Raw genomic sequence first — 12,772 nt, 5'->3', positions numbered from 1 at the left:
GGGAGGTGACCTGTCGCCTGGTGAATGACAGCACTGGAACTCCACGGTAACGGGAGTGTTCTATGTATCCATTCTGTGGGGGCTCAGTCAGGCTGTACAGGAAGTTGAGACCAAAGAAGTGACGGTTTGTAACCTTGAGAACTTCCTGGGTTAGAGCCTTGGACCCGCCCTCTCTGAGGGTGAAATTTGACACCTGCAGCAGAAGCCCCAGCATTTAATATTTACAAATATACACAACAACATCTGATATGGAAAATAATACATGTGAGATATATTTGTATATTATAAATTAATTAGATTTCCTGACAAATGTATAAATTCCCAAAAACATAAAAACAGGTTTGTCACCCATTTAAAAAAAATTAAAAAACACATTATTTGCCTATTTTATATTGATAATACAGGCTAAATCTATATTATTCCCCATACATAATGGTATCTTAATAATTTGACAGTAAAAGACTAAGTGTGTAACGCAGCGATCATCCAACGACACCAACAACAGAAATACCTGCAGAGGGATGAGGCGGGGGATGATGTCCACCGACATCCTAACACTGCTGAGTTCCGTGACCCCGTTGGAAACATCCAGAACAAATGTGTCACTGACCTTGACAGGGAGAAGATACATATTTACCTTTAAGCCATTCAGCAGACGCTCTTATCCACAGTAACTTACAATCAGTGCAACTGAGAAAGGTGAGACAAACACACTTGATCGTGTCAAGCCGAACCTTCTTCACATTGCGCAGTTTCAGTGGAAAAGACAAGTCCAAGAAACACGACCATGGTGCCCTGGAGGTGTTGTGTTGCAGACTGGTGGACAGAGGCCTCGTCCGTGACACATGCTATCCACCCTAGTTCCCGGTCCCTCTTCCTATGTCTGAATCCATTTAAACTAAAACCCGGCGGGGAAAAATAAACCTAGTGTGACTCCAACTACCTTCACTACACACAACATCGGAGCAGTTTGAATCTGGGGCCTGTCTGTGTTTTCTGGACGTGTCGTGACAAATCTCCCCGATGTCCCAGCCAGTATAATCCTTAAACTTCTTTGTCTCTAGTCATTAAACTTCAGGCTCTCTATTAATTAAACTTAAAATACAAGAGTCCAACAGAACCGACCTGCCCAGGGGCTGTTTGCATGTACTGGATGTTGCCAGCATTGACATCTTCCTGCGAGAAGGTCTTGATGGGGGCTTGCTCAGATCCAGCATATTGCTCCTCTGCCTTGACAAAGCGCCTCAGGAGCCCATGAGACGGGGCCACCTTCACTGTAAACACAATCTCAGACGGCAGGTTGTCCTCATGGGTGACCTGGAACGCATGACAGACAGACAGACAGGCTGAAACAAAGAATGGCAGATAGACAAACAGAGGGACAGACAGTTAGAGGCTGGAGGCTAGGAACAGAAGGACAGAGAGTTAGAGGCTAGGAACAGAGGGACAGAGAGTTAGAGGCTGGAGGCTAGGAACAGAGGGTTAGAGGCTAGGAACAGAGGGTTAGAGGCTAGGAACAGAGGGACAGAGAGTTAGAGGCTGGAGGCTAGGAACAGAGGGTTAGAGGCTAGGAACAGAGGGTTAGAGGCTAGGAACAGAGGGAGAGACAGTTAGAGGCTGGAGACTAGGAACAGAGGGACAGAAGCTATTTATGCACCATCAAGTCTGGCTGAATCCCAAACAGCACCTTATTTCCTGTGTAGGGTGCTCGTTTTTAATACAGCCTATAAGGAACAGGGTGTACATTTGGAACACATCTGAGGTGTTTTGTGTCCAAACAGGTTAGTTCATGTCTGGTGTCTCACTCGTCATCCCGTTTTAAGGATGACAAGCTACTTGACATGAGAAAACAGGAAAATAAGCAAACAGCTAGGATCCATAATTCCTACAATTCTATAAAACTGTACTGGAGGACTGAAGAACTAGTACCGACATTCAATAAACATTAAAATGAATGGCAAAAGAAACCTTTGGGTGAAACTGTGTACATTACATATTCTAATTCCTCCTTCTGTACATTCAATCAACTAATGTAATAATTATTGATCCCCCCCCCCAAACACCTCCCCATCCATCTAGGCATCCATGTAACATAACTACCTCTAGTCTACTGTCTTCAATCTTCACAGGTTTGCCCTCCTCCACCAGCAAGGTGTTGTTGTGTTGGAGGACAGGGGGTCTCTGATGGCTCTCCAGGTAAACCTTAACGTTAATCCTGGCATGCAGGACGTGACCTTTAACCCCCACCGTCACGTTAAATGAGTCTGCCAGATTCCTGCTGTCGTCATGACGATACAAGACAAAGCCCTGCTTCAGGTCGTGCTGGGTGAACGCGTCCACCGAAACATTTCGGACATGATACAGCCCTCCATTCCTAGGAGGCTCAGACACTTTGTAGGTGACTTCACTGTCGTCTCGGATATCCAGGTTAGTGAAAATGCTAAAGTTGCGACTGGTCAATGTCACTTCCTTCCCCTTCTGGACCAGAAGACCTGTATAGGAATTCATAAATCAAGATTCTGGACATAAAGCATAGTCGTCCCAGCCCAAAATATGCAAATAACATATTCTGAAAGGGACAATTGCTCTTTCAGAAATATTCTCCTCCATCTTTCCCCACTTTTCTGGATAATGAAGCCAAAAATACCAGTAAAATGCTATATTCATATTTTATTTCATCCTAAACGATAAAAACACAACAAGCTCCACCAACCTATTTCCAGTGTGGTCATTTTTCTCATAAGGCAAGATTGTTTCCAGTCCACTTCACAAAACCATTCAATTAAAAAGTAGTTTATAAAAACATCTAACATACAGCACCTGTGTTGTTGCTGAGTCTCAGAAAAGGTTCGTGGGCGGTGACGTCCAGGAGGGTCGAGACAAAGTGCTTCCCATCAGACACGAAAAGAACAAAGCGTCCAGAACTGACGCCTCGATGGAGGAACAACACTCTCTTCTCCTCCAGGTCCTTCTGGGTAAACTGGAATAGCCTACAAGTCCAAGTTGAAGACAGTGTTTTAAACTGCACCACAATGATCTCTACAATTCTGAGAATGATTAAGGGTAAACGTGTTTGAAAAGATACCAATGAGACTAGCAAAGTCCTTAACCCAGCAAATGGAAACTGTCAGTTTCGGGCCAGTCAATAGAAAAATATAATCTTGGTTAATCCAGAAGTAAAGGCAGACATACAGTGGGGAGAACAAGTATTTGATATGCAAAATTGGCAGTGTGTTTTCCCACTTACAAAGCATAAATTCAGAAAATCCCATTGTATGATTTATAAATAATTAATTTGCATTTTATTGCATGACATAAGTATTTGATACATCAGAAAAGCAGAACTTAATATTTGGTACAGAAACCTTTGTTTGCAATTACAGAGATCATACGTTTCCTGTAGTTCTTGACCAGGTTTGCACATACTGCAGCAGGGATTTTGGCCCACTCCTCCATAGAGACCTTCTCCAGATCCTTCAGCTTTCTGGGCTGTCGTTGGGCAATATGGACTTTCAGTTCCCTCCAAAGATTTTCTATTGGGTTCAGGTCTGGAGACTGGCTAGGCCACTCCAGGACCTTGAGATGCTTCTTACATAGCTACTCCTTAGTTGCCCTGGCTGTGTGTTTCGGGTCGTTGTCATGCTGGAAGACCCAGCCACGACCCATCTTCAATGCTCTTACTGAGGGAAGGAGGTTGTTGGCCAAGATCTCGCGATACATGGCCCCATCCATCCTCCCTTCAATACGGTGCAGTCATCCTGTCCCCTTTGCAGAAAAGCATCCCCAAAGAATGGTGTTTCCACATCCATGCTTCACAGTTGGGATGGTGTTCTTGGGGTTGTACTCATCCTTCTTCTTCCTCCAAATACGGCGAGTGGAGTTTAGACCAAAAAGCTCTATTTTTGTCTCATCAGACCACATGACCTTCTCCCATTCCTCCTCTGGATCATCCAGATGGTAATTGGCAAACTTCAGACGGGCCTGGACATGCGCTGGCTTGAGCTGGGAGACTTTGTGTGCCCTGCAGGATTTTAATCCATGATGGCGTAGTGTGTTACTAATGGTTTTCTTTGAGACTGTGGTCCCAGCTCTCTTCAGGTCATTGACCAGGTCCTGCTGTGTAGTTCTGGGCTGATCCCTCACCTTCCTCATGATCATTGATGCCCCACAAGGTGAGATCTTGCATGGAGCCCCAGACAGAGGGAGATTGACCATCATCTTGAACTTCTTCCATTTTCTAATAATTGTGCCAACAGTTGTTGCCTTCTCACCAAGCTGCTTGCCTAATGTCCTTTAGCCCATCCCAGCCTTGTGCAGGTCTACAATTTTATCCCTGATGTCCTTACACCGCTCTCTGGTCTCTGCCATTGTGGAGAGGTTGGAGTCTGTTTGATTGAGTGTGTGGACAGGTGTCTTTTATACAGGTAACGAGTTCAAACAGGTGCAGTTAATACAGGTAATGAGTGGAGAACAGGAGGGCTTCTTAAAGAAAACAGGTCTGTGAGAGCCGGAATTCTTACTGGTTGGTAAGTGATCAAATACTTATGTCATGCAATAAAATGCAAATTAATTATAAAAAAATCATACAATGTGATTTTCTGGGTTTTTGTTTTAGATTCCGTTTCTCACAGTTGAAGTGTACCCATGATAAAAATGACAGACCTCTACATGCTTTGTAAGTAGGAAAACCTTCAAAAGCGGCAGTGTATCAAATACTTGTTCTCCCCACTGGTCAGGTCTTGCTGCGTGAACAAGCCAACTGAAACTTTTCGCTGGTCATACTGCCTGCTGCTCGGACAATGTAGGTGACTTCCCTCGGATGTCCAGGTTAGTGAGAATGCTAAAGTTGCGTGAGCTTACAATTATCATTACATTTATGAGCCAAATCTCCCCTTCCCTTCCAAAATTAGAAAGATGCTAACTCAGGATTTTGGCACCAGAACTAATGCTGCTTGTTATTTCACACAAACTGGTGGTTCATGTTCATTTACATAGGCTGTACACAAGAAACTGAGGTAAATGTTACCTACCTGTACTAAATGTGAAAGCTGCACGAGTAGGTAACATAACTTTTCACTAAATGTGGAAGAACACCTGCAATATTGTCAATTGTCCAAATGATCAGTGACAACAAAATCTGTGTACCGGAACAAAGTTCCTAGTTAGTTATCGAAATTCCTTTTCATTAGGCATTCCATGATTCTGTCTATGAAAGATTACTCCACAATGGAAAGAACAAACAGCATTATTCTGCAGAGCAGTTCCTAAACTGAACACATTAGATGGTCTTCATGTAAGGAGGCTCATGGTAATTCCAGGTATCTATTCAGTTGCAAGACATTTTACAAAGCCAAAATAATAGTAGGTCAAGGACATCATTGTGCCAAAGTAGATGTAAAAGCCATAAAAAGTCATTATACATTAAACACATTGTCATATCTTCACATAAACAAATGTACAAGTACCTGTGAGAAGTGTCGTTCACCAGAACAAGGTCTCCCATCGGGATTCCGCGGCGCGTGTAGACCAACTGCCCATCACTGAAGTCTGAGTCTGCATCGTGGTAACAGAGATCGTCTAGTGTGAGCAGCCGTTGCCCATCTCTTACCACATGGAAAACTGTATCAACAATGCGCACAGGCTTCTCGTCATTGACTAGCTGGATGGATATGTTGAACGTCCCGTGTTTGGATCCGACTCCATTGTCCAAAATCTGGGACTTGAGCTCCTGACTGGTGGAGGCGATAAATGTGAACTGATCGTGAGTGGTCTCCGAGTCATCATGGATGTACATGATGCGCTCTTCCAAGAGATCCTGATTGCTGAAAATGTGGATGTTGTTGTAAGTGGTGTTGGAGTTGGATAGGTTAATGCGTGCCAACTTCCCATGTTCAGGGCTAGTTGTGACAGTGTAAAACAGCTCCTTAGTGCCAAGTGTCTCTGCAAACAACTCGTCTTTAGTGATCAGTTTACTGTCTCCCTCCAAAATGATTAACCCATCATTTCTTATATATACGCTATTTATATCAGCCTTTATTGAAATCTGGAAATCGTAGCTTTGAGATTGAGCATGCTTAGAGAACACTTGGAATCTAAATGTGTCGCTTGTGTCCTTGAACGGTCTGTCGACCAGTTCATATTGTACCTTCAGATCAGTTACATTCCTTTGGCTAAATGTTGAGTTTTTATTCAGTACCTTGTTTACAAGCAGTAGTTTTCCTTTCGTTGGTAATGACAGAACCCTGAAGTGCAGGTCATCCTCTGACAGTGTGACGTCTGCGCTGGCGTAAAGATACTGTGAGTGTAACGTCACTTTCCTAACTTTATCAATGTGGGCAATTACATTCCTAACTAAGTTATAATGTACCCATTTTACAGTAATGGGGAAGACAAGTTCAGTATCAACTCTACCAGCTACAGTGACCTTGCATTTGAAGTAATCAGTAGCATTGGCAGTTTGGATCTCTTGGAAAGTGCTGCAGTATCGAAGCCGTTCTTTCTCCAGTAGCCTTTGAGAGAAGGAGCCTGTCGGCTTCCATTCGCCGCTGGAGTGTAGCCTCTGCAGCTCACCATACTGAGGATGCTCGATGATGTCGTACCGGATGTCAACAAGCTGCTTGACAGCATTGGTCTGAATAGCTAGTTGCCAGTTTCCAATCAGCGCCATCTCACCCTGAGTGATTTCAAGCCCAGTGTTGTTGGCGACCTTATACTCCAATTGTACAGCCATGATCCTCAGCACAACCGTATTGCTAACCTTGTCTCCATCACTGACCCTCAAGACAATCCTAGAGTTCCTCACCCCGGTGTGAACATAGTTTACCTTCCCTTTATCAAGATCAGAATGGGAGAACTCGGTAACAGCTATGCCAGGGTTGCCTTCCACTTCCAAGTACCCTGCATCGGCATTCAAGTTGCCCAGGACAGAAAAGAAGAGCTCGCTCTGTTTGCTGTCAATGTCTGTTGCCTTCAACACTTCCGTGGTCAGGTGTTTTCTAGAATTCTCCAAGAGTACGAAGAGGTTTCCCAGAGGCAGGCTAAGTTCAGGGGCGTCATTGGTGGGGGTCACCGTGATGTTGTAGCGATAGCTCCTCGCCTCCTTCAGGTAGTCAGGAACCTCCTTCCTGGAGGATGAGAAGATGGAGAACATGAAGAAGTCTTGAGGGTCCTCTGATCCTCCGTGAATGTACATTACCCGGCCATGCCACAGGTCCAGCATGCTGAAGGTGTTCTCTTCTTGGTCCTGGTCTACATCCAGTCGAATCTGTCCATGAACCGGCTGTTCCTGGATCCGGAACATGATTTGGGACTGCCGTACTCCGAGCTTCTTGAAGTCCAGGAGAACTTTGATGTGTTTGGAGTCCAGAGATCCCCGTCCTCCTTCAGGGACAACAAGATTCCTGAGCAACACAAAGTTGGATCCATATCTCTTGTCCAGCCCCTTGGCCAGGGTGGACACAGGGAACTCTGGGGTTGGGGTAACCGAAGTGTAATCAAAGCTGGACTCTGGGAGAGTTGAAAGTGTACTTGAACTCACTGTGGTCGAGGGTTCTGGTTCTTTCTCTGGCTCACATCCAACCGAGATATCTTTAGTGACTATAGCGTTGGGCAGACCCATTATGACCCCATTGACTTTAATGTCTTTCAGACAGCCCTTGAAAGAACCTCCTCTCACTCTCTTCCCTGACACAGAAACAAGGCCCATCTTCCTGACTTCTGAACGTGTGCCATCGTCAATACCCCCCACAAACAGCGACCCTCTCAGCTGAAGTCCCTTTGTGCGAGAGCCAATGCTGGTCTTCACCATTTCCTCATCCACTGTCAGCTGGAGGGTCTTAGGGGTGAAAAACAGCTTGATCAAATGCCATTTCCTGTCATTGATGAAGGTTAGGGATTTAAGTTCAGTTTTGGTGCTGCCTTTACCCAATATGGCTACCAGCAGCCCCTCTTGGATCTCAACTGCCACAAAGTCCCCCTGTCTGGCTGAGTTATACAAGATGATACCCTCTTTAGCCGAGGTGTGTACCACACACTCAAACAGCGCCTCCTGCTGGGAGTGGGAGACATTCCAGGTTGGCAGGGAGATGTATGCTGTAGAACTGAAGAAACTAACAGGATCCTCCTCATTGGCAAAGAACTGGGGACTACAACCCAAATAAACCTCATAGACACTCTTGAATCCAGCATATGGTCTCAGCGATGATAAGATATTCTGGTCGTTGAATACAGCCTCATCCATGCATCCACGAAAGCCAGTTAGATGACTGGGTATGTAGAGCTTGTCTAGGCCTCCAGACCCACCAACGAACAGCCCGTCCTGGACGGAAAGCTCCTGCTCCTGAGATCCATGCCTGGGCAGCCTAAGGTTTGTGTGGGAGTGTTGGTCAACAGTCAGGGTTATGATGTGGCCATCCTGAATCAGCTCAGCAGTGTGCCAGGCCAGGTCATTCAGCTGGGTGCTGCTCTCTGACCTCAGCAACCGTTCACCTGATCCTAGATCCAGCTTAATCTGAATGAAGGAAGAGATAAAAAGTCTTATTTGAAAGGACCAGTGCAATCCAAACTTATGTTTTCAATCTTTTTTTAATTATGTTTTTGAACTATAAGGTCAACAGAATTAAAATAATGCTTTTGTGTGTACAAATTTCAGCCTAAATAATGATTGTTCAGCTGGTTAAGACTTTATTATAATAATAATTTAGAAGTTATCTAATATAAACTGTGATTTATTAGACATTCTAAATATTGCTTTGGGGACTTTAAATGTGAGTTGAAGACTTAAGCAGACAAAACGTAATCCAACTGCCAAGCCTAATTGTTACTAATTGGCAGTCTTGTAGTCAAGACCACTTAAACCGAGACCAAGTCATGACCAAGATCGGAGTGTATCGAGACCCGGACAAGACCAAGAATTTGAGGGGTCGAGACCAAATCAAGACAAAAAGTTTTTGAGGGGTCAAGATTGAGTCAAGACCAAGACCAAGGCAGGGCGAGACCAGACCATAAATTTTCTTACCATAACACTGCAATAATTATCTTTAAGGTGATGAAACCATGGAAATATTTTTCTTTAAAGTAACACCCAGTGTGGGAACGATTGAGTGAGCCAGAGAGGGGAGCTCATGACACACAAAATACACAAGCAGTAAGGTTTGACTAGGTAAAAAGTTAGATTTGATCTGTAACTGTATATTTGAACTCAAAATTTGCACTCTTAAAATAGTACCGTGTGCTTATGGCCAGGCAAAGCAACCCATTTAATATGTAATTTATTTTCATAGAAGTGAAGGCGCATTACTCGGTCTCCACTCTCTGTCTCTGCTTTCACATCTCTAGCTCTCTCATCCAAGTGAAGGAGCGCGGTACAGCTGCATTTTACTCAACTTTAATAAGTCGAGAGAGGTATGCAGCTGACAATAGTTAATGTGATGTAACTGTAACTTTATATTCATCATTAGCAGCATAGCTTTATGCGGCCTGGCTTGTCATTTATCACAAACAAAAGCTAAACTAAATCTAGCACCCTGAAACATATAGTATATAACACTACATAGGTAGCTAATACTAACTAAATCTCTTTGGGTAAAGGGGGAAGAGCTATTTGAAGGGTTATGGTACAAAGGTTTGCAAATGTTAGGTAGCTAGCTTTGCTAGCATCATTTATCTTTTTTTGCCAGACCGCGTAAGCAGAGCCGGCCAAGAATAGCAAATGTCTCTTACTGAGTGAGTGAGTGACTGACGGACTGACTACCCCTGGTAAAATACCGTAGTGGTTAGACACGTGGACTGACATGCAGGTGACCGGTGTCCGATCCTCCACCACTAATCAAACAAACTATGCATTAGGACATGTTCAGGATAGACAAACGCTTTCGCTGGCTGCAAGCTTCAGTAGCTGCGTTACAGTGAGCCTAAAATAAAACTGTTTATGGTAATATTGCGACTATCTCTGGTGGATTTTCTAAGTACGCATCCGTGCATGCTTTTGGTATAATATAGATCACAACCCCTTGCGCAGTAAAAGGGGGCTTCCAAGATGCTCTTGTCTTTTCACTTAACGAAAAAGTTATCCTCACCTATATTGATAGTTAATGTATCAATGTCATTCACATATGAAAAGAAAACATGCGTGACAAAATGATCTAATGTCGAGACGCAATTTTCCAATGAGGTAGTATGTCGCAATTGGTCCGAATACTGGCATATTAGCGTACTATATACAAAAAAGTACTTCACCATCATCCGCAAAGTACATACTTGTATTACATAGTATGTGATTTGAGATTCAGCCATTGCTTTCGATTTACATAGTAGTTCTGTAGTGGTTGGCAGTGGCGTCGTTAGGCCTGGGCGTCCAGGGCTACAGTCTCGGATCTTTTATTAATAGCCCCGGATCTCAAATTGACCAAAAAATAAGTAAATAGCCCCTGATCTATTAATCTATAATTCCAGTCGCACATTATGACAATGTAGACGTGTAGGCCATAGCATGTACATTGAAATGTTCCGCATGTCCATTCAAAACCCTGTACAAATGTATTGTGATCCTAGCGACGCCTCTGGTGTTTGGCTATTGAACTGTAATTATTTTCTAAAGAAACTTTATAATCTAAAGTGATTCGTAGAGGTTAAAGACACAGCCTGTCACATAGGTTGAATCCAGTGAGGGCAACACCACTAGGCTTGCCTGGTTCTTTTTCTTGTTATGCCGGTAAAAGTTGGATGTAGTCCCAGCCGTCTCAGTGAGCGTCTCTTCGCAGAATTTACACACTACTGTGTGTTTTCTTTTGGACGCTATTGTAAACACTTTGTGGTTCAGGTTACCAAACCTAATTATAGCTGATTTGGCCAACATATACCAGACAGCCACTGCTTCCCCTATCTCCCTCATTCACTTTTGGGGTGCGGGGAGGGGTGACGGGTAATTTCAAATTAGAAATGAGTGAAGTTATTGGTTACATTTGAAGCGAGACGTTTTACATCCAATCACAGTAAAGATATGAACAAATAAATTAAACAATGAACAGGCAATTTAGTGATATTCCTGCAGTTGTGGTCTTGAGCGGTCTTGAAATGAAATCCTGAATCCTCTTTGACCGAGACAAGACCGAGTAAGAAATGCGGTCGATCCCGAGACCTTCAAAAGTGGTCTTGAGACCAGTCTCAATGCATTTCATAAAGGATCAAACATGTTAAGTAACAAAAGTATTTGGTTATATGTCGTAACACTGATAAATTAAAACCTTCGGAATGAGGGACAGTAAAAAAAAAAATTGACGCCAGAAAGTTTCTGGGGCCATTTGCAAAAAAAGCTTCACGTTGATCCCTGGTATATAAATACCTTTACTAGCCATGTAGTCATGTGTAGATTAAATAGACAGCTTTGTTTCTGACTCAGACAGGAAGAGTCCTATTATCACTCTGCCCTCAGCTGCGCACCCTCTAACGCTATGCTGTCTACATCTCAAACAGCACACTATTCACTTGTTAGTTCACTACTATTGCCCAGAGCCCTCCAATATACAGGGAAAAGGATCCCATTTGGAACGTTGTACACATCTCTGTAGCGCGCTGCATTGAATAGACATGGCTTGTCAAGGCTTGACGCTCAGTCCCAGCTATATAAGCAGGAGTTTTGAGAGAACATCACAGCTCATCTGTAGACGGATTTATTCAGATAGAGATCTCAAGCCTCAGGATGAGTTGGTGGAGGAAATTAAACTTTGGTGAATTTAGTGACTTAAGTAGATTTAAAAAGCAGTTTCCTGCTCCTAGTGCTTGACAGAAACACTGGCAGCACAATCATCAGCGCATTTTTATTCCCTTCCAGACGAGAAATGGAAATTATAGTTTGGGAAAAGCTATTTTCCGTCACCATTACTTCTCGTCACTGCGTACCACAGAGTGCAGGCAAAAACACACCTGAAGGATTTCCAAAACAGACGGTTCTTCCTTTGAACATGTCTGTCTGTGTTAGGGAAAGCTGTCCCTGCTTGTTATGCTGATTTTAACTGACAACAGCTAAGTCTGACTGAATTCTTCAAGCGACAAAGGCATTTCCATCGTTCAGCTCTCTCCAGGCCCCAAAGCAGCAGAATCAGACCACCATGATTGGAACATAAACCAAACCTACCACACAAGACTTTCACAGTTGTCTCTATTTGAAAACATAAAAGCCACGGCAGGCAGCAATATACACAAGCCTGGTGTTCCTGTCTTAGTGAAACGTTCCAAAGCCAAAGACGCCGTATTTGACTTTTATCATTGGGATGATTCAGAAACTGCTTCTTCTTTATATAGTATACAAATACAAGGTGAGCGTAATGCTTACTTGCATTGACAGCAGTGCTTGGCTGCTCTAGGCATCCACAATAAATTGCTCTGGACTATGATGACTTCAATGTAAAATGTGTGAGTTTCCCCTTCCAAACAGTGTGTGTGTGTGAGTGTGTTTGTGAGAGTATGTGTGTGTGAGACTGTGTGTGTGTGTGTGTGTGTGTGTGAGAGAGTATGTGTGTGAGAGTGAGTGTGTGTACGTGTGTGTGAGACTGTGTGTGTGTGTCCAGGCTTCACACGTGCCCACCTGCAGGCGCCCTGCGGTCAGCTCCACCAGGAGGTAGTCTGTGTGTCCAGCGGCGAGGAAAAGCAGGCCGTGGGGGCTGGAGGTACGGAAGCGAACGCGTAGAGAGTTACGGCTGGATGACTCCACGGCCTTCAGGTGCACGTAGCCATCCCCATAGAACGAGGCTGGAGGGGGCACAGAAATATGACA

At 43.9% G+C, this 12,772-nt stretch overlaps 1 protein-coding gene across 1 annotated transcript in view; it reads right to left on the bottom strand.

Annotated features, from left to right (window-relative positions):
* cspg4b (chondroitin sulfate proteoglycan 4b) overlaps window positions 1-12,772 on the bottom strand; it is a 31,331-nt gene that overhangs the window by 13,619 nt on the left and 4,940 nt on the right. The window contains exons 2-8 of the mRNA XM_010876975.3: window positions 12,584-12,747; window positions 5,466-8,509; window positions 2,821-2,990; window positions 2,101-2,492; window positions 1,126-1,317; window positions 512-610; window positions 11-193 (exon numbers count right to left, since the gene is read on the bottom strand). Coding sequence (XP_010875277.2) covers window positions 11-193; window positions 512-610; window positions 1,126-1,317; window positions 2,101-2,492; window positions 2,821-2,990; window positions 5,466-8,509; window positions 12,584-12,747 — 4,244 coding nt within the window. The remainder of the gene's footprint in view (window positions 1-10; window positions 194-511; window positions 611-1,125; window positions 1,318-2,100; window positions 2,493-2,820; window positions 2,991-5,465; window positions 8,510-12,583; window positions 12,748-12,772) is intronic.

This window comes from Esox lucius, chromosome 13 (genome assembly GCF_011004845.1).
Source record: "Esox lucius isolate fEsoLuc1 chromosome 13, fEsoLuc1.pri, whole genome shotgun sequence".
Lineage (NCBI taxonomy): Eukaryota > Metazoa > Chordata > Actinopteri > Esociformes > Esocidae > Esox > Esox lucius.
Note: the sequence above shows the minus strand (reverse complement) of the source record. Positions and strands in the feature narration are given on the sequence as shown.